General features: G+C 37.7%; 2 protein-coding genes across 6 annotated transcripts in view; one reads left to right on the forward strand and one right to left on the reverse strand.

Moving 5' to 3' along the window:
* The window catches only part of PMS1 (PMS1 homolog 1, mismatch repair system component), an 87,978-nt gene extending 74,843 nt beyond the window's left edge, over positions 1-13,135 (reverse strand). Inside the window, exons 1-3 of one of the 3 annotated variants that reach the window (XM_008065714.2) lie at positions 13,050-13,135; positions 4,610-4,761; positions 346-528 (exon numbers count right to left, since the gene is read on the reverse strand). In XM_008065714.2, coding sequence (XP_008063905.1) covers positions 346-528; positions 4,610-4,741 — 315 coding nt within the window. In that variant the 5' untranslated portion in view covers positions 4,742-4,761; positions 13,050-13,135. The remainder of the gene's footprint in view (positions 1-345; positions 529-4,609; positions 4,762-13,049) is intronic. The other 2 variants (XM_021716365.1, XM_021716366.1) reach the window with 2 other exon arrangements.
* ORMDL1 (ORMDL sphingolipid biosynthesis regulator 1) lies at positions 3,817-27,122 on the forward strand. 3 transcript variants are annotated; one of them, XM_021716367.1, is made up of 5 exons: positions 3,817-3,821; positions 13,346-13,382; positions 14,937-15,117; positions 21,271-21,422; positions 25,553-27,122. In XM_021716367.1, the coding sequence occupies exons 3-5, from the start codon at positions 14,944-14,946 to the stop codon at positions 25,686-25,688; spliced, it is 462 nt and encodes a 153-aa protein (XP_021572042.1). In that variant the 5' UTR covers positions 3,817-3,821; positions 13,346-13,382; positions 14,937-14,943; the 3' UTR covers positions 25,689-27,122. The 3 variants fall into 3 exon arrangements, with proteins under 3 accessions (XP_021572042.1, XP_008063907.1, XP_021572043.1); XM_008065716.1 differs by lacking the exon at positions 3,817-3,821 and having other exon boundaries at positions 13,312-13,382; XM_021716368.1 differs by lacking the exons at positions 3,817-3,821; positions 13,346-13,382 and adding an exon at positions 14,357-14,523.

Raw genomic sequence — 27,122 nt, forward strand, 5'->3', positions numbered from 1 at the left:
AGAAACAAAGATCTGAGTATCACATGTTCTCACTCATATAGTGGACCTTGAACATCCAACGTAATACTATAAGAAAATGACTGACAGTGGTGGGAAACTATGGGGGGGAGGGGAAGGGAGATGTGATTAATGGTAGTAAATATCTATCTGGGGATGGGGAGACATCTCTTATCAACAGGGTGCCTGAATGAAGCATACCTAACTATTAACCGTACCCCACAATATCATAATAAAAAATATTGATTAAAAACAAAACAAAACATTTTGCTAAATATTGGGTCCGTTCTCTCCTAATTCTAATCTGTGATTATGAAATCACTAAAATAACAATATAAATGACCTTACCTCAGCTATACAACAAATTGACCCCAAGGCTTCTCCACGAAAACCATAAGTTGTCAAATTTTCAAGATCTTCATGACTATTTATTTTTGAGGTGTAGTACTTCACTGCCATTACAGGTGCATCAACAGCCTTGATACCCTCACCATTATCTCGTACCTCAATTTTATCAAATCCATAGTTCTCCTATAAAATGTAAAACACACTTTTAGTATACGAAAGTATTAAACTGTGATAGAAAGAAACATAAGTGAAACAATTCTGACATTTATACACCTTTCATTATGGAAATAAGAGTTTACATTCTTTAGCTGTACTGATTCCTAGTTATATGCAGTGAGCAAGTCTCTTGTTTTCTCTGGACTCAGATTCAACTGAACAATAAATAGGTCAGTCTGATCTTTAAAGTTTATTTTCACTGTTTCACTATCATGGATGTTTATGATAATTTATGTCTGAACTTGACTAAAAGTAATTGCTCTGAATTATATACACCAGTTATATATATAACCCGCAAATAAAACAAAACTCCATCATCAACAAAGCAACACCTGTTCTACCCACCAAGTCTAGCAATTATCATATTCAACCTGATTTTTAATATTTTCTCTCTAGTTGCTCACATAAAAAACTAAATATTTACTACATTATAACTTGCTAAATTTCTTTCCGCAAACAGTCACCTAACAGGAAACTGTTGAGAAAACACAACTGACTTGTTAAACTCTAAGTTTTTAATTTGAAAAATCAAGAAAATTTCTTTAAAATCTCAATTCACAGCTTAATTTTTTATTCTAATACTAAAAATTTGCATACATAATAAAAACAAAATCGAAATTCTTATAGTAATCACACTTTCTATGAATACCATAGCCAACTTCTATCATAAAAGCTTCATTCTACCAAGTTTTATGTGTATGGCTATAAATTCAAGTTGTAAAGCGAAAAAAACAAATATTCCTACAATCATGATGACTCTAGCATTTAAAATAATACATCTTTTTATAATAACCTAAAATTGCATAATAAATGTCAGTATTTTTTAGATAAATTAGATCTACAAGGCACTGGAGGGTAGCACCTAAGATTTTGTTCCTCGTATCCCTCAATCAAAAATTACGTTGACATTCTGAGAACAGTCTGCTTCATTTTATAACTATAGAAATGCAAACCTTGCAACATAAACAAGAATTCCAGGTATCTCAGTAAAATAAGAATACAAAGATCTATATAAATGTTTAAAATAATATTATCATGTTTAATTAACTAATTATGAAAACATACCTAGTTAGGACAGCTATTATTATGGCACAAAACCATAATAAAACAATTATTATGTAGAGCAACACATTTGAGTTGTATACTTTAAAATACTACAAAGCAGGTACTGGTAAATGTCAAGAGACTAAAATTTACAGCCAGATTAAAATGTTTAATTTAGTTTTATAAGAGGACTTCTATTGGCTCTGTAACACAACGTTTTTCTTCCAGAAACACTTAAGAACAAAATGTTTGCCTAAGTTTCTTTTTTTTGGGGGGGGGGTATACATTTAAAAATTTTTTTTTAATTTTAAAGAATGTGAGGCTAGGTATACAAATGTTCATTATGTAGGTACCCTTGTCAATGAGGTGTGCGTCCCCCTTCCCCAGGCAGATTCCCACTACTGTCAATCCCACTTCCCCGCCCCTCTCCCGGCAGTTTCCCACTACCAATCATTTCTTATAATATTACGATAATTGTTCACTCCACTTATGAGTGAGAATGTGTCTAAGATTCTTAAGTGAAATCTGTGAGCTATAACTATCTAATCCTACTTAATTATAACAATTTTACTCTAATCAAACTCAACTGACTCTGTGAAACGCCTAGGAAAAACAAACTTTCTTAGGTTTAATTTAATATACTGTTTATAAAGCTTTGAGTATCATTATTTAAGAACCAAACATAGATATATTTTTGATATAGAAGAGTGGTTGCCAAAGTATGTTGTTCCCTGATCTAGCAGTATCAACTAGAAACTTAACTAGAAATGCAAATCTGAAGTTTCAGGAAAAGGGCCCAGTAACTTTTAACAAACACACTAAGGTATTCTGATGCACCCAAACACAGTGAGAACCACTAGCATAGAGGAAAGATCTTGAATGGGTTTTAGAGTCAGAAAGATCTGGATTCTAATTCCAGCTCCACTACTTACTAATTTTGTGACTTTCGTCAAGTTCTCAGAACACTATATAAAATGGATATAGTAGTAGTTAATTCACAGAGTTTTATAAGAAGTGATCAGAATTTTATTATTATATAAATAGATATATATAGTATATCTATGCCATAGGATCTTAACTGATAGGTAAGACAAGGTTAGGTCCCTTTACTGTAAAGATACTCCTATCAGCATTATTTCTAGTTCCATAATACTAAAAATAATGAGTTGGCTCTGTAGTATTATTTCTCTATAATAACAATAATTACTAATATAATTTCAGATTCTAGGTGGGGTCCTGAGAATTTGCATTTCTGGTAAGTTTCTACTTGAAGCTGATGACACTAGGTCTCAGAACCACTTTTAAAAATCTTTAAAATAGTCCCTTTCATTTGATATATGATTTTATTCAAAGCATATCTTCAAGTACTATAGTATTCTCTTTAGAAGAGGAATTTTAAAGTCTTATGTAAATGTCCTTGTTCTTCTTTTCAATTGCAATATCAAGTTTTCTATTATATTGTGGAAACCAAGAAATGTCAGACATTACGGCTTCAATTTCACACCTTTCATAGTACTCACTCTGTTATGCAGGACATAAAATGAATAAAATATAGACCTTACTCTATGAGCTCGCAATTTAGAAAAGGAGAAAGAGACCTGCAAACTAATTGCAATAATCATAGTGAATATTATAACTCAAAAGATTTAATATACAGCACTTAAAATTAAAAGTGTGAAAACTATGAAGTAACAAGGGAACAAAGAAACATCAGACTCTTTGCATGGGTGAGTAAATGGAATGGAGAACAGAGTGAGTGCCATGAACAGTGTGAAATTGAAGCTGACTTCTAGTGTGCTGTCTTGATTTTTGCAATAAACTAAACTTAGATAATATTAAAAAAACTTTAAAATAGAGTATTTTTTAAATGTTTATTCTTACATTCAAATTTATTCACCTTCCTAGTATGTACTAAGTATGGAGGACACAAAATGAATAAAATATAGACCTTACTCTATGAGCTCATAATTTAGAAAAGGAGGAACAGATATGCAAACGAATTACAGTAAATCATAGTGAATGCGGTAAAGCATACTAACTCAAAAGATTTAATATGCAGCACTTAAAATTAAAAATGTGAAAACTACGAAGTAGCAAGGGAAATGGTTTTGAAATAAGATTAGGTGGAAAAGAGTAAATGTACAGGGGAATATTAAAACAAATTAATATGAATAACCAGGATAAATATTTGTAAAAATACAGACAAGCCGGGCTCGGTGGCTCAGCCTATAATCCCACGTCTATGGGAAGCTGAGGTGAGTGGATTGCCTGAGCCCGCGGGTTCAAGACCCGCCTGGGCAGCTCATGCCTATAAATCCGGCTACTCGGAAGGCTGAGGTGGAAGGATTGCCAGAGCCCAGCAGGTGAGGCTGCGGTGGCCGGGAGCGGCCACTGCACTCCAACTTGGGCGACCGAGTGAGACTCCAACTCAAAACAAAAAAAAAAAGAAAAAAGAAAATACAGACAAACTGATGTTTTAGACGGTGAAGTCCTAAAAAACAGTTTTCTTTTATAACTTTAAATTTATTGTAATGTTGCTTTAAATTAAAATTTATTTTTGGCTGGGTGCAGTGGCTCAAGCCTGTAATCCCAGCACTTTGGGAGGCTGAGGTGAGGGAACTGCCTGAGTCCATGGGTTCAAGAACAGCCTGGGCAACATGGTGAGACCTCATCTCTACAATAAATAAAAAATTAGCCGGGCATGGTAGCACATGCCTACAGGTCCAGCTACTTGGAAGGCTGAGGTGGAAGGACTGCCTGAGCCCAGCAGGTTGATGCTGGAGTGGTCATGAGCATGCCACTGCACTCAAGCCTGGACGACAGAGTAATAATCAACTCAAAAAAAATTTTTTTTCCAAGAATTTATTCTTAAGACAAGGGGGTCTAATGTCCTAAGAATAATTTACTGGTACACAGTAAGAAAATAAAATCGCTTTAAGGAGAAAACTTTAAAAAACAGTACTCTTATTGCATTGAAAATACTTGGTTTCTCAAGGACACTCACCAATTTAACATCTATGCTTGTGGCACCAGCATCCAAAGAGTTTTCAATGAGCTCTTTTACAACACTGACCACTGATGTGATATTCTGAGAACTTGAAAGGCAGCGAACGGTTGCTGCAGGCAACTGTTTCATTCTTGCTTTTAGCAGAACAACTAAAAGATAAAAATGCCAGTTGTAAAGTAAGAATTGTTAAGTAAACATTCCTGACCAACAAGAGGGATAGCAATAATAATGACAAAAGAACAACAGCTCATATTCGTTGAGCCTTATGGTATACCAGGCTCTGTTGTTAGCATATACAATATTAAATCATTCATTCCTTACCAATACTCTTTGAAACAGGTGCCACTGTCACCTCAATTTTATGAGACTACTGTGGCATAGATATGTTAGGAAACTTGTGCAAGGTCATCTGTTACTAAAAGTCAGAGTTAAGACTTACATTCAGGCAAGTCATTCAACACTTCCTCTATTGGTAAATCTTCTAATTACCTCTTTTGAATAAAAATGACCAAAAATGAGTTTAACATTCCACAATAACTTAAGAAGGAGAAAATTGTTTTTTTCCCCCACTTCTCTCTGGATTTTTGTGTGACTTTAATTGTTATCTACAATACTGACTTTTTTCCTAAACTCTAATCCTTTTATTTCCAACTGCCTGCTGAAATCACTAGCTCAAACCGAGGTGTTAACAGCTAGTTCCCCCAACTCTACCATGTTCCTATCAGAATAATCCACTCACATCAACCCAAATCTAATCAACTCTTATACACCATCTATTCTTTTCTCAGGTTCTTTTTGTTTTTTAAGTTGGAAGCTTACTTTGTTGCCCAGGCCAGAGTGCAATAGCACAATTAGGGTTTACTGCAGCCTCAACCTCCTAGGCTCAAGTGATACTCTTACCTCAGCCTCTCCAGTAGCTTAGACTACAGGTGCATGCCACCCATGCCCGGCTAGTTGTTTTTTTTTTTTTACTTTTTTGGAGAGACAAGGTCTTGCTATGTTGCCCAGGCTGGTCTTGAATTCCTAGATTCAAGCAAACCTCCTGCTTTGGCCTCCTAAAGTGCTGAGATTATAGACATGAGCCACTGCACCCAGCCTAGTTTCTTCTTTTTATCCTTCCTCCATTAATAGTTCAAGCTCCCAACATTATACGATATAATTTCCTAATCAGCCTCGAGTACTCTTGACCCTTGGTCACTCAGTTTATAATGCCCATGAATTAAAATGCTGATGATTACAACAGGAACAAGCAGTCACTATTTATTAAATATCTAGTATGCCAGACACTGTGCTTTATATGTGGGACTGCATTTAAACCTCTAAGCCATAAAAAGTAGGTACCATGTATAAAAATTACAATAACTATTATCATGACTATTTTAAGAGGGCAAAAAACCCCAAGGGATTAAGTAACTGGGCCTAGGTACTTATCATTAGAGATTTTATCTTAAATGTATTTCCTTAAATGTATGAGCCAACTATGTCTCAGTCCAAATGCATTATAGTATAGATCACTGAAAACACACAGGCATTGGAATCCTCAAGACAAGCATGTTCTAAAAAGATTTCTTAAACACATTTAGTTGGTAAATTATACTATGGTAATAACTGAAAAGTGACAAGAACAACTGTGCTATAATGAATGTAATGTATGACCTCGTTAGCTGGGAAAATTCAGGTAGTGCTATACCTTGGGAAGTAGATAATGACAGTCAGTCACATGTCATATTGACAGTCTCACTTAAATATCATGAGTCATCCATACATTTTGATGAATTGCAATGTCATTTCAATCACTGAGCTCCTCTGGAGTTAGAATATCTAGACTGCTAATTGGAACTAGTCTGACACCAGGCACTTCAGATAACTAGCCCATACATAATTCTGCCTAAAATTCATTTTAATCATGTGGTTCTCCCAAAGTCAATAAGATAAAGCTCAGATCTCTAGGTTGGCATTCAAGGTCCTTTACAGGCTGATCCAACCTGTAGATCCAAAGTCTCTCTGCTGGTAACTGCTTTAACTATGGAAATCCTATCTTTAACAAACACCCACCCAAAATCTCATATGGAAATTCTATATGTAAAACATGCAGGTAGGGGGTTTTGCATTTGCCTTAATGCCTAGAAAATATGATAGGAAAATAAACACTAGCTTGACAACATGCAATTCCTCTACACAGTCAAAATTTTCTTGGACAAAATATAGGGTGGAGGGGAGAAACCTAGGTATTTCCTTTATTTATCATGACTAGTCACAAGCTTACATGATGATTTAATCCTAAAAAATCTAGGTCCAAACAAAATAGCAATGACAGAAACAAAACAAAAAGGTGTCACTTTAGGATTCTTTCTCAGGCAACGTAAGACAAAGTCATGTAAAGTAAGGTTCAATAACTGTGTAGAAAATGGAGTACAGGCATTTTACAACAACAAAGGAACTTAAAGAACACATACCTGGGAAAAGGCCAACACTGAGTTCTGAGGGTGTTAAGTGGTCACAGTTCATAAATACAGTATAACTATATTTTGCTATACAAAGGGAAAAGCTGATCAACACAGCAAAAGCATATAACAGACCAGTTTATAAACTAGGTCTTGGGGTTCATCTTATTACACATAAGCTGAAGTAAATCACTCAACTCCCTCTGTAAAATCAATTCATCATCTGTAAAAATGGGGTTAATATCTCACTGGTTTACTATCAGGATCAAATAATACAGTGTATGCGAACTGCTGTTCTATAAATGGTAAGGCCTTATTTTATTTTTTGTACAGTATTATGATGAGAGATCATTATGTAAAAGAATATTGATAATTCTTTTTCAATACAACAATTGCCCTCTAGTTCTCAAGAGAGTAGCTGTGAATAACTACCTCTCAATGGTCTTTGTAGTTCTCAAGGGCTGGTAGGCGTTTCCATTCCCAGTCAGTCAGGGAAAAAGTGGGCAGTAGGCTACTGTGCTGTCACAACATTCACACAAATCAGTGCTGTCACAAGCAAAAGGCACCTCTGTGCTCTTCCAAAGCTTCAGAATGGTCTCAGTTCACAGGGATAGATCTGCACTGCCCAATATGGCAGCCACTAGTCACATGTAGTTACCGAGCACTTGAAAGGTAGGCAGTCCAAATTGAGATGAGCTAATATAGATTTCAAGTTCAGCATAAAAAAAATATAAAATCTCATTAACTTTTACAATGGTTATAGGATAAAATGATATTTGATATTTTGAATGCATCATGGTACATAAAGCATATTATTAAAACTAACTTTGCTTTTTTTCACCCACCCATTCATCCAGCCACCCACTGATCCATCCACTAATCCATCCACCCACTCATCCAACCATCTATCCACTTTTTTTTTTAACCTCTCTTAACTAGGAAACTTACTATGATATATGTGGCTTACATTATGGTTCTACTGAACAGTGCTGAATGAAGTAGTGGTTAAGAGGGCAGGCTCTGGCATCATAGTACTTCAGTTTTATACTAGTTCTTACACTAATAGCTATATAATGCTGAGGAAATTAAACTCTCTAAAACTCAGTCACCCAATCTATGAAATGGGGATAATAATGAAATCATATGGTTGGGAATTTTGGGGGGACACAATCATTCAGACCATAGCAGTTAGGAGAGAAGCATGACATGACAGTGAAGGAAGAATAGTATGGGGAGAGATGGATGCAGACATCTTAAGAAACCAGAGGATACAGTGGAGAGTGGGGTAGGTAAGGTGTGATAGCTCATGCTATGAATTGCTATGATCTCAGTAAACTACTAGGATAAAGAATATTGGAAGGAAATTAAGAGATTCTTGGGGATCTAAAACCAAGGTAGAAGATTTCTTGAACCTAAGTCTAATGGGTTAGCCCTTTTGGAGGTAGGGGTTGGAGATGGGGAGAGGGGTGTTCATTTAGAGCACTGAATTTCCTCAGTATTATGTAGCTATTAATGTCAGAGCCAGGATAAAACCAAAGTACAGTAGTATGATTTCAGAGCCTGCCTTTCAACCACTGTTCTATCCAGCACTGTCCAACAGAACTATAATGTAAGTCACACATACCATTTTAAGTTTCTAGTAGTCACATTAAAAAAGATTTAAAAACTTTATACAAAGTTGATTTTAATATAGTTCATGTAATCTAACAAATCAAAAATATCAAATATAATTTTATCCTATAATCAATGTAAAAAAGAATCAACTTACATTTATCAAATTTAACAATTAAATTACACAATTAAACCTACCACAGCCCTGTCCTGAACTGTCAACTTTTGAATGCAGGGAATTACAAATCATGTATCTTTGGATGCCACACAGAGCAATCACAGTACTTTACTCATGGCAAGTACTTTACTTCATTAATACTAATTAAGGACCACTAAAAATAATTTTATTAGCACCTTTTCTGTGCCAATGTAAACACTAGAAAAAGTGTCCTCCCCATCAGGTCACCATTGCCTTAAGCCTTCTCTTTATATACTTAACCCTTCGTACTCCGATATCCCCAATGAGGGGACATCGTAAATCTAGCAAACCACTCAGATGTCCCCTCTGAGGGGACATAAAGAGATTGTTGGACAAACTAATGCAAGCATTACAATACAGGACAAACTAATGCAAGCACAAAATTTTTCAAAAATGTATGTTTCCTTGAAGTTTTCCATTCAAATTGCATGGAAAAGCAAATAAAGAAATGGAATATATACTGTAAAAAAATATCAACTGACGTCATGTAGAAAGAAAATGTGTGAAGTGCTTTCAGAGTGGTGCCAACACTTCTCTGTAACAGAAGATAGCAATAAAGAGCATTTGTATAAGAAAGGCAGCTGTGGATATACCCTTTGTATCACATGGCATAACTTGAAAAGACAAGCAAGTTACTGTTAGAAGTTGAAAGCAGACTGTATTGAAGGATCAATCAGTTGAGAAGTGGTTTTCAGGAATCACTGGTGAGTGCGGAGTCAGTGCATCCTTCCACATTGTCTTCAAGGAGCAGCAGACTGGACAATAAGTTACATATTACTAATGTGGGAGGAAGAAAACAAAACTGCATTGTCAGCAGGGCTCGGTGGCTAAGCCTGTAATCCCAGAACTTTGGGAGGCCGAGGCAAATGGATTGCCTGAGCCCACAGGTTCAAGATCAGTTTGGGTAACTTGGCGAGACCTCATATCTACAATAAAATAAAATTTAAAAATAGCCGGGCGTGGTAGCACGTGTCTGTAGTTCCGGATACTTGGAAGGGTGAGATGGAAGGATCACTGGAGCCCAGAAAGTTGATGCTGGGGTGGCCGTGAGCATGCGTGCCACTGCACTCCAGCCTGGGCAAAGGAGTGGGACGCCAACTCAAAAAAAAAAAAAAAAAAAAGACTGCATTGTCTGCAGTCTTCGAACAGAAAAAACCAGGTGGAAGATGAAGACAAATTACTATTGCACAACATGTGTCAATGACCCAGTAAGGTATGTCAATGACTGTTTCACACATTACTACATGTTAGAGAAATATAAGATATAAAATTTTGATTTTTTTGTCATAAATAAGTTCCTCAATGTCCAAAATCCCCTTATAAGCCAAATATCATTACAATAAAATAATTGGTTCCAATGCTATACTATTTAATATGAAGTGATTCATGTTTCACTATTTCATAAAAAAGTGTGGTAGAGTTGCTGGTAGGTGATCCGTGAGACGTCTCTGAGTGCAAAGGGTTAATTTTCACTGGCCTCCATATCCTCCCCTAGCCTAGCTCACCTGAACCTCATAACAACTGTTTTGCTGGACTCCAGGGCCTTATTTCCACCTACCTTCTACATATCACCATTTACACGACCTGAAGACAACCTAAACATAACTGATCTCAGAATCTTTCTCTGGCTAGTTGCAGTGGCTCATGCCTGCAATTCCAGGACTCTGGGAAAGCAAGAGGACTCTTTAGCCCATGAGATTGAGACCAGCATAGGCAACATAGTGGTACCTCATTACCACAAAAAAAATTTTTTAAAAATCTTTCTCTAATTCTTCCTATATTTCTCTTTTGATAGTAAACAGCTAACAAGAACTTTATACACATTATCCCATTTAATCCTCACAACAACCCTATGTATACTATCAATCCTCTATTTCAAGTAGGATTTAAAGGCATAGTAACTTGCTCAAGATCACAAAATTACTAAGTGGAGATGCACACACTGGCTGGCATGTTTGACTCTAAAGGCCATGCCCTTGAACACTTTCCACCCAAGCACACAAAGTAAAATTAGAAACCCTGAAGTCATCCTAGAAATTCTACTTACTCTCTACATCCTGCTACCCAGTCCTATCTATCCTACCTCCTAAATATTTCCCAAACTAGTCCTTTCCTTTTTGTATTACCTCCTTTCAGCTTTCTCCCCTAAAATATTACAATACCTACCTGACTGGTATTTTGACTCAACTTTCAACCACCTAGAGTTTCTCCTATGATTTAAATTTCATCATGTTGCCACCCTAATTACAATTTTTGTAAAGGCTTCCAACTGCTAACCAGATTAAGGCCAAATCCCTTCATGACCGGATTTCCACCTACCCTTCTATTCTCACCTCATCATTGCCCAAATGTGCACTGAACCAGTCTCTTTTAACATGGTGGCACTTGCTCCTTCCTTAGCTCATACAATTTCCTCTCTCTATACTGACTTCTAACCATCCTTCCAGATTAGTTCCGTATCACCTCGTAAAGAAAGTCTTTCTTCCCTGCTCTAGCCTTCTGCCCTTCACCCACCAACACATCAGACATTCCTTTCTCTGTATTCCCATAGCACATTTTCCTTATTTCTAATCCAAAACTCATCACTGGTATTCTATTTGTCCCTTCTTCCTGACTCAGAGTTCGCAGAGAACAGGCATTTTGTATTAATTACACACCCCTAGCATAACTCCATAAGCATTCTACTTATGTGTACCAAATGACCTCTTCTGAAAAAGTGGAAGGTTTGATATCAGGCTCACAAGTCACAGCATAGAACGTCTGAAAATGTCAGGATAGTCAGTCAGTTTTGCTGAGAGGGATATGAAACACTTCTGAAACAGCACTGATGACTGAGGAAGTCAGTTAAGGACAACAAATGTACCTTAAAAAGTAGAGATCAGAGAACTCACAGGCATTACTTTGGGAGAACACAGAGAAAAAATTTAAAGAACAAAATAAATCTAAACTAATTGTTTTCACAGAACCAACATAAATGCAACATATATGGGGCACCCAAAAAACCCCTGGAATTTATTTATAAAAAATTGTGTCTACATTCTTACATGTTTAAACTTCGGTCACCTTCAAAGTACTCTCTGATGCAATACACCTATGGAGATGCTTTTTCCATTGCTAAACACAGGTTCTGAACTCATCCATTCTGATGCCTTTTAGAGCTTCTGCCATTTTTTGTTTCACTTCTTCCACATCAGCAAAACGTTTCCCTTTGAGGACTTTCATCCGGGGAAACAAAAAAATGTCACTCAGGTGAATAGGGAGAGTGGGGCACAGGGGTCATGCCGTTTTTGGTCAAAAACTGCTGAACACTCTACCCGGTGTGGGCAAGTGCAGTTGTAAATCACCCATCAAGAAATGGGAAAACACGTTGAAAGAACCTTCCAAAAAATTCATCGAGGCGGAATGCAGCCTCTCACAACAACGCTAGCTGGTACACTGATGTCAATGGGTTCCTAGAACACGTACCTAGCGGGGAGACCTATGCTACAAAGGACCCGCCCTCCAAAAGACAATTTCGGTTTTTCTTGGGTCCCCCGCCGTATATACACATACGTAGCCAACATTATCTTAAATCAATCTTAAAATTTTGTGGCAAGTTACTTGGGCAGTAAAATCACGAACTTTGTCCACTGCCAAAGTAAAGAATATTAAATTTCAAACACCGTTCAAAAAAAATCTAATCAAGATTTCCCTCTCCTTACTCAAATAAGATCACTTGGTGGTATCCCCATTTCCTCAGGGTGAAACACAGGTGCTTGTCTTTGGCGTATGGAGACACGCAGAACGTCACCAGCAAAAGCTGTGATTAACCAAAGAGTTTACTTGCACTCTTGTATGATGCCACGGCATGCACAACGACAACACCACACCCACACACACCCACACACACCCACGAGCTAGACTTGTCATGGGTTAAATATTCTGCCTGGAAAACAAACGTTAAGTCCTGGAGTCGGTCTGCCTGGGGAATGGGCTGAAACAAGAACAAACCAGACCGCGGACCAGCCCAGCCTTGCCAGGGAGCTCCCCCCACGTGCGCCCGCAGCCCGGCCCCGCCTGCTTCCCGCCCGGGGGAGGCGCCCACCACTGCCCGCGGCGCCCGCGCTCCGACCCCGACGAGTTGAGGGAAGGGAGCCCTCGAGCTTTCAGAAAGGTAATAAATGTCCTAGGCACACGACACTACCTTCGTGCTGGCGCGAGGCAGGCAACCACCATCCACCATGGACAGGCAGCCAGCGGCGCACCCGCAACTCAGGCCGACCCCGCGAGAGCACCGAATCACTCCCGCGCGCCTGAGAAGGAGCGGGCCCCGGCGCTCGGCGCTTAGTCCCGCCCTCTTGGGGGAGCGTGGGATGGACGCTGCTCGCAGCCAATCCGCTGGCAGCGAATTGAGCCGGGCCGGCTTCCGCCTGCCGCGCAGCGCAGGGGCTGGCCACTGGCCTTCCGGGCCTAGGGTACGCCGCAGTCCCCGCCGGGTAGTCCTGCTCCGCACCGGCGGCCGGCAGCAGGGCAGCGGGTAAGTGGGCGCGAGCGTGGGGCTGGCTGTCCTGCTGACCTGGTCGGGCGAGAGCTGCCCGCGGCCCGGGTCGGCCTGAACGCTGAGTGGGCTCCGGCTGCATCCGCGGCGCCCTGCCTGGCCTGGCCGTGCGGGCCGAGGGGTCTCAGAGGCTCGCCCACCTCCCCCGGTCCTCGTGGTTGTTCCGCGGCCCTGAAGGGACGTGTGGCTGCAGGGAGGAAGAGGAGGGTGGGGGCGCCGCGGCGGGGCAGCAGGGTTTGTGCTGAGTGTCCACCCGCCCGGAGCTCCGCTGCCGGGGCGGCCCAGAGGGGGACCTCTCCGGGTCGCCGGCTTCAGACGCCCCGGCAGGGCCGAGCGCGCACCTCTGCGCCGACTGCAAAGTCGTCGTTTGCTGGTCCCTGAGCTGCGACCTGCTAGGAAAGGCTTCTGGTTGGGGTAGGGTCAGTGCCGCCCCGGCTGTGAACAGTACATTCCAGGCCTCTGTCGCACGTTCGTGTTCCCCTCCGGTGGAAAGTGGGATGACTGTCTTGAGTGGTGGCATGTTCCAAGTATAACTTATAGTGAACAGTAATGCGTGCTAGAAGAAATATTTACACATGTGAATTGGAGGCTTTTGCCTTGCCTTCATGTAACTAACTTTCCTACCGTACGTAGCCTTGATGCTTGGTTCATACATCTTTGGAGGGTGAGAGGGACATTATACCCCGGAAACACTTGCTAGACGGGGTTATCAGCAATTACCCTCTATGTGCTAACTCTACAATAGAGAGGATTTGTGTATTCTTAAATCAGCGATGTTCCAAATATAATTGAGTCTCGTCTCCCCCTCCTTCCCCAGCCCCGCTGATGGGTATCTTTCAGGACAGTTTTTTTTTTGTTTATTTGAAGGGATTTTTAGACCCAGTTAAGCATCATTAAAATAACTGGGAATGGGAAGAAAGTTTTAGAGGAGTTGACTAGAGAAATATTCACAAATTGAGAAACAAATATGATCCCTTGACCAAATAAGTTTTACACAAAGTTATGTCCACAGCATGTTCCTCGGAGGTTCAGTATTTGAAAAGAAGTGATCTGAACTTTGACCATTCTTCACGGATACAACATTACATTAAAGAGTCTGGCCACTCAGCAGACTGGCTGGGTCAGTTCTCCTTTTGTTTTTTTAGTTTATTCTGTTGGAAAATTTAGCTCTTGGCTCTTCACTTTGCTGTCATGATATAAGAAAATGGAGGTTTTTCTCTTTCAGTTTGAAATTTTCTATTATTTATTTCATTTAGTAAAACCAACATGCTGGAAGACAAGCTTTAAAAAGGGATTTTAACTATGTATCTTTTCAAAGAGAGTCATAAAAATAAGTCTTATCTTACCATAAAGTCAGATGCTGAGGATTCTTTACTGACCATCCGCATCTGCAAGTAGTGTATTTTGGAAGGTGTGTGTGTTCTATTTCAGCATAACTAGGGGGAGAAAAGTCCTAACACATTTACTCTGTCACGTCAGAATTAGTGATGTTTGGGGTTTATCAGTGTTGATTCATTTATTACTTCCCTACAGAGCAACCATGAATGTTGGAGTTGCGCACAGTGAGGTGAATCCAAATACCCGGGTAATGAACAGCCGGGGTATGTGGCTGACATATGCACTGGGAGTTGGCTTGCTTCATATTGTCTTACTCAGCATTCCCTTCTTCAGTGTTCCTATTGCTTGGACCTTAACAAATATTATACATAATCTGGTAAGAATTTCACTTTATTCTAAACACTTAAAAGCTTTAGGTTTCGTGGTTGCCAGAGGTTAAGAAGGGGGGCAAGGAAGGAGTAGTTATTGTTTAATGGATACAGAGTTTTCAGTTTTGCAAGATCAAAAGAGTTCTGATGGTTGGTAATGGTGATGGCACAAAAATGAATGTACTTAGTACCCCCGAATTTAAAAATGACTGAGATGTAAATTTTGTGATATGTGTATTTAAACATAATTTTTTTAAGTTTAAGGTTTTATGTTATAAAATATACATGACTTAGTTTTTTTAACAGCTTAATTGAGATGTAATTCACATAATATAAAATTCACCCATTTAAAGTGGTTTTTAATATGTTAAGACTTAATTTTCTGGCGGGGCTCAGTGGCTCAGCCTATAATCCCAGCACTTTGGGAAACCAAGGCGAATGGATTGCTTGAGCCCACGGGTTCGATACCAGCCCAGCAACTTGGTGAGACCTTGTTTCTACAATAAATAAAAAATTAGCCAGACATGGTAGCGCACCCCTATAGTTCCAGCTACTTGGAAGGCTGAGGCATAAGGATCACCAGCGCCCAACAGGTTGAAGCTGTAGTAGCCATGAGTGTGTCACTGAACTCCAGCCTGGGCAGCAGAGTGAGACTTCAACTCAAAAAAAAAAAAAAGACTTAATTTTCTAATTCTAATCTGGGATATAATTTTATTTTTTCTATCAGACTTTATTTCAACATTGGACCCTTTTTCTAAGCAAGCATTTTTTTCTCTTGTACAGAATTTAGAAAATAGCGGATCATTTTAGTAAAAAAAATAATTCAGGCCACTATAATATATTGGTTAACAAGATTGCTTCAGAAGTAATTTTGTCTTTTGGTTCACTGGAGTCTAATGAAGATATTTGGTTTCACTCCTTGTTAAGTCTTTCTAAATTGTATAAGTATGTGTTTCTCTTTGACACTAGAAGTTTTGAGTTTAATCATAGCTTATGTGATTCAGAATCTTAGCGTCCTTTAGCGCCTTCCTGTTCAATCACTCTCCTGTATTATTTGATTGACTCTACTGACCATATTGTGCAGCTCTAGAAATTGCCTGTTACAAAGCAAAACAAAATGCACAATAATTCTGATAATGATTTTTCTTGTGTTTAATAGTCTATTAAAGTAGGATGAAAAGTAAGCCGAGAATTTTAATTGGAATCCAGATTAGTTGTATATTTTGTTTAAGATACCCCCAAAAGTGAAGAACCCAAATCCTTAAGACAAAAAAAGTTTAGGAGAAATCAATTTTTAAAAATTAATATTTATTTTATATCTTCTGGAGTGTATTTGAAGTTGACTGGAGGAGGACAAGAATGATGTGATGATGGAAATTATAAATAAATGTTCATTTAGTCCATTTTATGTAAGGACTTTTATAAGGATAAACCATGTTTTTAAGTAGTGACTTCTCTGAAATATTTAACACCAATCATCTTTTTATTAAAACTTCCTTTGGCTTCCAAGGGATCACTTTCAACTAGATATGCATCTGATCTTCTCTTTTCCTTTCTTAAACATTGCTGCTCTCAAAGTTATTTTCTTCATCTCTTTTTATGCATATAGCATCTCTCTTTTTATGCATATAGCATTCTGCCTAGGTTATTTCATCTACCTATATTTTCAGTTTATACCTGTGGAATAATGATGCTTATATTTGTATCACCAGATTACCTCGCACCTTAAACCAAACAAGTATAAATGGAACTTGTTCCTGATCAATCCCTTATCACCCACAATCTGCAATCTGCTCCTCTGACCTCATTTCTAATCTTATCTAAAGACCAAGCCAGACAGCTGAATGTTAATGGTAAAGCAATTGATAGGTGGAGCATCCCTAATCTGAAAACTCAAAATAGGAAATATTCCAAAATTTGAAACTTTTTGAGCACCAACATTATGCCACAAGTGAAAAATTCCATACCTGAGCTCATATGACAGGTCACAATCAAAATGCAGTCACAACTTTGTTTCATGCACACGATTATTTAAGATATTGTATAACATTGTCTGCAGGTGTACATGAAACATCAGTGGATTTCATGTTTGGACTTAGGTCCCTTCCCCAAGATAATCTCATTGTATAAATCCAAATATTCCAAAATCTGAAAAAATTGAAGCTTGAACATTTCTGATCCTTATCTGAAGTGGATACTCAACTTGTAATGTATAGTTCAAACTGAGACTGTTTTGAGAATCAAAGGGAACTCTGGTGATAACCCCAAGAGAACAGGTGTAAATCAAAACCAACCTATGCAAACTAGCATACAGTATGATCTTAGGATAACTTCTCCCTTTCTTTTATACTTCCTGTCCAATTGCTCAAAACACTGTTCTACTGCTTTACTATCAATTTGATCCCAATACCCTCATAATTTTCTCATGTGGATTACTCCAGTAAATCCAATGGTCTTGATGCTCCTCTACTCTACCCTCCTCCAATGAAGCTTGGCAGAGTGATGTTTTTAAAATGCATGTCTGCTCAAGTCATACTCTAAGTCCTTAAATGATTGTCCATTACATTTATGGTAAATTTCAGTTTTCTTGTGTAGCTTATAAGACCAGCTGATAATAGTGCAGAGGCAAGAAACGGACTTCATTTTATCTCAACCATCTCTAAACACAGGCTATGCTCTAGCAGTAAGGAAAATCATCTTGCTCTCCCTTTTTGCTTTGGCTTAAGTACTTCTAGTATTTTAATACCCCTCCCTCCTTCCTGCTCTGCTTGACTAATTCGTATTTGCCCAGCAAACCCACTTAGGTTATCACCTCCTTAGGACTTTACACTACTCCTATGCTGCATTCTTTTATCATGTGTTTGTCATAGCTTTATAATTAGCAGTTTATCTCTTTTATTTTTTAATTTCTGTATCTCTAAAAACCTATTTAAATGTTTGCTGAATAAATTAGAATTTTCTCTTCTCCAATGGCACATGTATTAAGTGTATTTTAGAAGCCCTGCCCTGTCCCCCTTGCCCCCCCCCATTTTCAAATTGGTTGACCGAAATTGAGGCACAGTATATGACCATGGACAAGTGATAGGTAATTGACATCATGTAGGAAAGCAAACTTCTGATTTATTCATTATTAGTTCATCACACTAAAAAGCCTAACTGACCAGCCATAGATGTAGCAATTACATGACTCCAAATTTAAGTTTCCTTTGAAGATAGTCTACATTAAACCCATTAAAAATGTGAAATATATCCGGGCTCGGTGGCTCAGCCTGTAATCCTGCGCCTTTGGGAGGCTGAGGTGAGTGGATTGCCTGAGCCTGTGGGTTCGAGACCCGCCTGGGCAGCGAGACCTCATCTCTACAATAAATCAAAAAATCAGCTGGGCGTGGTAGCACATGCCTGTAATTCCGGCTACTCGGAAGGCTGAGGAGGAAGGGTCGCCAGAGCCCAGCAGGTCGAGGCTGCGGTGGCCGGTAGCGGCCACTGCACTCCAGTCTGGGCGACCGAGTGAGACTCCAACTCAAAAAAAAAAAATGTGAAATACATACCGAATGCTTTTAAATTTAGGAAAATAGACCTAATTGTTATACCTCGTTAGAAAAATATACTGTATTTGCCTCTCTAAACCATGCAGTGGAAACCTTCAGTGATTGTTTTTATTCAGTGCTGTAGTTCACCCTTAGAGGTATTAATGCTTCACATATTTCTTAGCCTAGCTTTAAAATGAATGAGAATTCTCTTCATTTTGATTCAGTAAATATTTATTAAGGACTAGTCATGAGCTATATACTTTTGTTTCCTATTCCTTTTGATATAGGAATAACCATCACTAACATTTCAATATAAAAACAATTTTAAAAATTGAAGTTGAAGATAAATGGTCAGATAAGATTTTATTCTTTCACTGAAAAGTATATAAAATAAACTGTTTAAATGTCATATTCCTATTTTTTTTTTTTTTGAGTCGGAGTCTCACTCTGTCACCCAGGTTGGAGTGCAGTGGTATGCTCACGGCCACCACAGCCTGGACCTGCTGGGCTCAGAGGATCCTCCGCCTCAGCCGTCCAAGTAGCTGGAACTACACGTGCTACCACACCCAGCTAGTCTTTTTATTTTTATTGTAGAGATGAGGCCTTGCCCAGGGTGGTCTCGAACCCATGGGCTCAGGCAATCCTCTCATCTCAGCCTCCAAAAGTGCTGGGATTATAGGCGTGAGCCACTGCCCCTGGCGAATATTATATTCTTAAGTAAGTACATGTGGTCTGAAGGATATCATGAGAGGATTGTTTTCTTAGATTCTGAATCATATGTAGTCTAGAATAGTGGCTTAACTATTTTTGGGTCATGTATTCCTGATAATTTGAAAACATACACTTACAAATAAAATAAAAAGAAAACATACATTTTCTATTTCATAGTTCCCTTATGGCCCATGTGAAAATGGTTTCCTAGTGACTACAACTCTCCTTAGATTAATGTTGCCTTCCAATAGCTCTGTACCAGCCCTTATTCCTGGGTAGTCAGGCTAATGGAAAAACAAACATGCCAACAACTTCAGCACAATATATTGCACTATAAATGGTGTTTTTAAAAAAATTGCATGCAACCACATAAACAGGAGGTTAATTACTAATGAGGAGAGTTTCATTAAAGAATTGTCGTTTGAGCTGAGCCTTCAAGAGTGAGGTAGCATTAAGACTTTTGCCCCAGAAACAAGGAACCTTTCTCTTCTCTGATTTTGGTAAGTACTCTAATTGTACCTTTGACTGCAGTTTCTCTCCTACTTCCTAGCTATTTAGGCATATCTTTTTTTCTTGCCATCTGAATTTTTTTAAGGCTGAGTACGTCTCTTATTCAGTTTCATATCTGCATATGTGTTCTGTGTCGAGAACATATAAGCCACTTATTAAAAGTTTGGTGAGATAAATACAATGGAACATGAGTCCTTTTCTCCATAGCTTAGGTATTATTGTAGCTAAACAACTTGAATTGCCTATTGGAATAACTAGGAAGTAGACTAAGCTTTGATATTAACCTAGTATAATATAAAATTTCAAAAATTTTTATTTTTTCTATATATTAAAAGTTGAAGCTGGGGGCAGTGGCTCACGCTTATAATCCCAGCACTTTCAGAGGCGGAGGTAAGATGATTGCCTGAGAGCAGGGGCTCGAGACCCACCTGGGCAACTTCGTGAGACCTCGTCTCTACAATAAATCAAAAAATTAGCCAGGTGTGTTGGCACACACCTGTAGTTCCAACTACTTGGAAGGTTGAGGCGTAAGGATCACCTGAGCCCAGCAGGTTGAGGCTATGGTGGTCATGAGTGTGCCACTGCACCCCAGCCTGGGCAACAGAGTGAGATTCCAACTCAAAGAAAAAAAAAGTTGAGGTAGAAAACATCATTGTTTCCTAAGGGAAAAAGTGTTTCATTATAATATTTATGCTTTATGCTGTTCTCCGTGCCTCAAGCAGTGATTCTGAATGAAATACTGTCAATCTAAGTGGACATCATAATCTCAAGGAAACTAAATCTAGTGTATATTGTTTTTTTCCTAACTTAACCACAAAATTAGGTGTTTAAACATACTGCCTGACAGAGTGGCTTTTAGTGACGTTTTCTACTTTGATTTTTAAAAGCTGACTTCAAAAGAAACACTGTGGAAGCACAATGGTGGTTTTAAAAGGGAATTGAGTTAAACATTGTACCTATTATGTCAAACCATCTTTGTTACTTTGGAAGAGTTATTAAAGTAAAGGCAGGCCTCATATTAAATATTTTAAAACCATCGTCCCTAATAAAGAGATTTTATTTATTTTGTTTTTTTAAACCAATTTGTATATCTTTCTCATTTTAAATCTAAATGTAATGATGCGTAGCTGTTCTCGTGATACTTTTTATTTATACATTTTAATGAAAAAAGTGAAAACAAGTTACTTTTGGTTGATCTTTTATTGATTTTCACCAAATAATAGATCCCAGAAAGCTTTATTTTACCATAAAGAAACTAGCTACAGCCTTTCACTAACATACGAAAATTTAAAACTTGAGCTGTTTAAGTTAAACCACACATACTGTCACAAACAGCCAAGAACTATTTTAATGCTTACTGACAAATTTTATATTTAATATTGATTATATACCCCCTTGCTTGTTTTCTAGGGGATGTATGTATTTTTGCATGCAGTAAAAGGAACACCTTTTGAAACTCCTGACCAGGGTAAAGCAAGGCTTCTAACACATTGGGAACAACTGGACTATGGAGTACAGTTTACATCTTCACGGAAATTTTTCACAATTTCTCCAATAATTCTGTAAGTAACAGAAATTTTTCACTATGAGGAGGATTGAATAAGCAAAAGATGTCCTTTTATCAGACTGAATTGGCATTAGAGTATTTTGTTGAAAACTTCTATCAATAAGTAGCTGCCTCAGATAGACTATAAAGTACAAGCAAATTTTTAAACAAGTTGATAATAAACCAGTTTTCATTTCAGTCCGTACTCTTAAGGACAGCATTGCATGCTCATCAGTATGCCTAGATATCCTAGGATAAGCAAGTAAAATATATTTCAGCTCCTGTTCTTAAATTTCTTAGGGAAAAACTAGACACATAATCATATTCTATATTGCACTATCCGATTAATCTCTCTAAACAATGATTTGGTGAGAACAGTTTCATTGGCCACCCAACCTATTTGGATGTTCAAGCTCCTTGGGAGAGAGTATAGTTTTAAAAAAAAAAAAAAAGCCAGGCTTCATTATAGGACAGACCTGAGCTGAATCCTGTATATATCGCTCAGCCAGCTTGATTTGCTTATATATAGAATTCTAGCTAATGATACCTAACTCAGTCTTGATGCTGTATGAAAATAAGACAATAATATCTGTCTGTACAACATCTAACCTTGCATCTGGTATCTAATTTCTTCCCATTACCTCATATTCAGGGCCGTCCAGAAAATGATTCCTACCTCATATTCTGTTTATATCAATATTTTATCCCTACCCAACTTCCACCTGGTCCAACTCTGCTAAACAGCATTTCTTGAATATTTCATGTAGTCTTATTTCTATGTCTTTGCTTAAATTATATCTCCTATATGAAATACCTCCAATATTTTTTCCAGCTTTATTGAGGTATAATTGACAAAAATAGTATGTAATGTTTCTCCAAAGAATTTACAAGTGCATAGATTACTTTGAATCCCATACTCAGTATAGTGAACTGCACATAATAGATGTATTTCAAATCTTAATCAACACACAGTACCATATACCTCACACATACTAAGTCCATGATAGAATCACTGTGGCCTGGAGTCTCAGAAAAGACTTCTTGGAGGTGTTGGAATTCTTTAAGCTGGAACTTTAGGAAGAATAGGTTTGGATAGATGTTTAAGTAAGGAAAGGCATTTTCAAGTGAAATCAATAAACTGATCCTAAGATATAGGCTTCTTTCTCCTTATATGTGTAGCACTTTGAGGAAATTTTGAATTGGCTTGGTCCCAAATAAAATTAACCTCAAAGAAAAATGTGTGGTCTAACAAAAATAAATGCAATAATAAAGATATTGATTATTCAGATGGCCTTAAGTTTTTTATTTTGACTTAGCTACTTGCTTTTTTTGTTTTGTTTTGTTTTGAGTTAGAGTCTCACTCTGTCACCCAGGCTAGAGTACAGTGCCACCCCGCCCCTCCAGTGTCAACCTGCTGGGCTCTGGCCATCTTTCCACCTCAGCCTTCCAAGTAGCCGGAACTACAAGCGCATGCCACCACACCCGGCTAATTTTTTGTTTTATTGTAGAGACAAGGTCTCGCTAAGTTGCCCAGGCTGGTCTCGAACCTACAGGATCAGGCAATTCATTTGCCTCAGCCTCCCAAAGTGCTGGAATTATAGGCTGAGCCATTGAGCCCAGCCAGTTTAGCTACTTTTAAACTCCCTGACTGATGGCTATTTTCTTGAAAGCCTCAGATTTCTCATCTGTAAAATGTTGAGGATTGAATTATAACGCATGTAAAAAAAAGCCTGACATATTCTGAATTTCTAATAAGAGCTATCACAAAAAAGGACAACTAAGATGTACTGTGTACATATCCATATTTCTCAAAATATATTTTTGACCAGCAGGTATGATTTCAAATATTCTGGATAAGTTTCTTATTTAAGTGAAGAAACAGCATGTACAGCATTGATACTTTTCAATGTGCTTTCACATTTTCTTATTTGATCATCATTTGTCAGATAGGTGTGACATGGATTGTTACTAGATTTGTAGATAAACAGACTCAAATGCATTACCTTTCTCAAAATTCTGCAGCTAGTTGAAGTCAAGAGCCTAGGTTAAACCCTAGACTTCTATCTTCTAGTATAGATCTTTTTCCAGTATACCCATTGGCAAATAAATGCTATCACACTGCTTCACATCTGGGTTTTTTATACCATTCGCAGGTTGTCTTAAATTTTTGAAAGCATCAAGTAATTTTCATATAATCTACACAAAACTAGTTTTCACTAATAAAAAGGGTACGTATGCTATGATACAGTAAAGGGAACCCATCCTAAGATTTATTATTTCCAACCTATTAAATAATAGATTAAATCCATAATAGCTGGGTGCAGTGGCTCACAACTGTAATCCCAGCACTTTGGGGGACAGAGGCAAGAGGATCGCCTGAACCCATGGGTTTGAGACTAGCCTTGACAACATGGCAAGACCTCATCTCTACAATAAATCATAAAAAACTAGCTGGCCATTGTAGCACATGCCTGTAGTTCCACCTGCTTGGAAGGCTGAGGTAAAAGGATCACCTGAGCCCAGCAGGTTGAGGCTGTGGTGGCTGTGAGCTTGCCACTGCATTCCAGCCTGGGCGACAGAGTGAGACTCTGACTGAAAACCAAAAAATAAAATAAAAACCCCTAATGATGATAGGAAACCAAATGAGCTTATTAAATGCAAGTGACATCCTATTTTGTTCAGTAAAGGAAGTATAAAAACAGTCTTCAAGTATATGGAAACAGGAAGAACAGATTTAAAGATTGAGGAATATGGTTCACTCTAAAGAATTTTCTAAATGTAGTTTGTAAAATAGGCGGAAGACTATAGCATTTCTCAATCCAGATGGTTCTGAAAATAATGTATACAATTCTCTATGATGTTTCTAGTCCACTGGAAGTAGCTGTTCTTTTCTAACTATATTTTATAAAGTATTTATCTCCCCTATGAGAAAGTAATGACAGTAGTTACAGAAAAGATTATTAGAATGTTTTCCTTATGTACTGTAAAAGTATTTAAACAAACACCTAACTTTTCAGTTATGATCAATTAAGGTCTGATGTTTTATTCTTTACATCTTACCTATGGTAGGATATTCTTTTAGTAACCAGATGATGTGTCTGCATTTTAAAATAACCCTAGGGTGAAACTAGACATTCTGGACTCAGTGATCTATGGTTTTAAAGGTGCTTTAGGCTTGTTAAAACAAATTCTCAGATGTTGGATATATGAATACATACATGCATTTGGTTATAACAAAACAGCTAGAATTTTACAACAGTGTCTTTCAAGTTACCAGTTAAACTGGTTATATACCTGTTCAACTACAGTATATAAATTAGTACATCCAAAGGGCAACCAAGTATTTGTTTCTTTCAAAGATATGAACTGTATTAATACATTAAAACCCCATTTTTCAAAACCTTATAGTAGTAGTTCTTGACTTTGGCTCACAAAACCTTTTGAGAATAAGATAGATGCTTTAGATCCGAATCTTCTCTTCAGAAACATACATGGAAATACAAAACTATACCTGATATTTCAGAAGGCATATAAACCCTAGTTTGAAAGCATTCTGCTTTAAAGGATGCTAAGTAGCAATGTATTCTGTTAAATGCATTTAATATAGTTACAGAAATGCAAATGTGCACCTCTATTAAAAAGATGATGTTTAAAAAAAATGTAAAATCCCAAGTCATATAAACTTGGGGCCAAACTAAAATGTTTCCTTTTAATTTTAGCACTCAAAAAATAATTTTACTTTTAGGTATTAGTGGTTCAGTGACTTTTTGCTCCACCTTTTAAAATTCTTTTTTTTTTTTTTTGAGTCTGAGTCTCACTCTGTTACCTAGGCTGGAGTGCAGTGGGTCTCACGGCCACCGCAGCCTCAACCTGCTGGGTTCAGGCAATCCTTCCACCTCAGTCTAACAAGTAGCTGGAACTACAGCCATGTGCCACAACGCCCAACTAATCTTTTGATGTATTGTAGAGACGAGGTCTCGCCAAGTTGACCAGACTGGTCTCGAACCTGTGGGCTCAGGCACTCCTCTTACCTCAGCCTCCCAAAGTGCTGGGATTATAGGTGTGAACCACCATGCCCAGCCTAAATTTTTTAAATTCTAAGTAATTTTATTTTTTGACGTTATATGTGTTCTTTTATCTCTACAGATATTTTCTGGCAAGTTTCTATACGAAGTATGATCCTACTCACTTCATCCTAAACACAGCTTCTCTCCTGAGTGTGCTAATTCCCAAAATGCCACAACTACATGGTGTTCGGATCTTTGGAATTAATAAGTATTGAAATGTTTTGAAATGGAACAAAAATCTTTAAAGCTACTGAATTTCCTATAAGGAAGGAGTAGTTAATAAGCTGCACTGTTTCTGTGATAATGTAAAATAGGAAGTATTTACATTGGAGAGCCAGTTGTTGCTGGTTCCTCAGATGCTGTTTTGAAGTGCAGATTGCTATTAAATGATGCCTCTGTTTAATGCATCTGGTATACTTCTGAGGAGAGACTTTATAAGCAGGCTGGGCAGGCCCAGCTTTTAAGCTAAACGGCAACACAGTGATGGTGTAGTAAATAAATCCAAGGAAGTAAGAGAGTTGTAAGAAACTAGGAAAACTAGGACCAGCTTAACTTATAATGAATGGGCATTACATTAGGAAAAGAAAACTTCCAATCATTTAGTCATGGTTAGTAAAAGCAACATGTCAACCAGAATCATCTCTTTACAAGTTTATTAAAGATTGTTTTTATTAGCCTACATATTTCTCTTGTTTTATATCAGAGGGTATATACCCTTTTGTTTTATACAAGCCAGTTCCTACTTATGAGTGTAATTTTTTGACTTTGCTGGCTCGATATTATGTATTGATAGATGAGGTCATTTTTACATGTATTACATTACAGAGGTCATGAAGGCCCACCTTCATGACTGATTGGTGATAGAAGATAAAGATGTCTTACAAGTAGCCTCTGAGCCAGTGTTCTAATTTTGGAACAAAGTGGATTTTACCGCTTTTCCAGACACAGGGCTGCTAAGCCAATTAAGAAAATAATTTATTTCAAGCAGCTAAAGTGTATGGTAATTTAAAGGTCTGCTTATTTGGTTGAACAATTTAATTGGTAAAATCTTGACATTCTTTAGAAAAGGAAATACAAAAGGGACAACTGTATAGCCAACCTGTGGTCTGGCAGAAACTGCTTCTTTAACAATAGTACAAAGGAAGTAATGGAGTCTTTTTTAGCAGATCTGCAGTAAAAGATAACATTGTCTTTTCTTAATACTGCTTCCAACCCCCATACTTTGCCCACTAATATTTTGCCTTTAAATTTGTGACTCTTAGTATAGATAGTTCAAAATGGTAACTATTTACAGGATAGCAACCATATTGAATTATTGTTACTTAGGAAATCTTTCTATAGTTGCATTAATTGCAAGAAATAACTATTTACAACTTTGAGAAGAAAAAATGAAGTTCTGTTACGGGATGAAATCGAAAAATTTAGTAACATTTATAAATAAAATTGATTAAAAAGAGTTACAGACCAACTTAAAAATCAATTTGTGTCAATAAACTGACTTTGGAGGGTAATGATCATTGTTTTGTATTTCAAAAATATTGAGTTTAGAAATCAGTTGTATGATACGGCCTTTGTATTTGTCTTTTCCCATGTACTTTTAAATACCAGTGATCTGTACTTTAATAAAATTTTTCCTTGGTGTAAAACTA

Source organism: Carlito syrichta, unplaced genomic scaffold, assembly GCF_000164805.1.
Source record: "Carlito syrichta isolate Samal-C Ts95f unplaced genomic scaffold, Tarsius_syrichta-2.0.1 Scaffold308799, whole genome shotgun sequence".
NCBI lineage: Eukaryota > Metazoa > Chordata > Mammalia > Primates > Tarsiidae > Carlito > Carlito syrichta.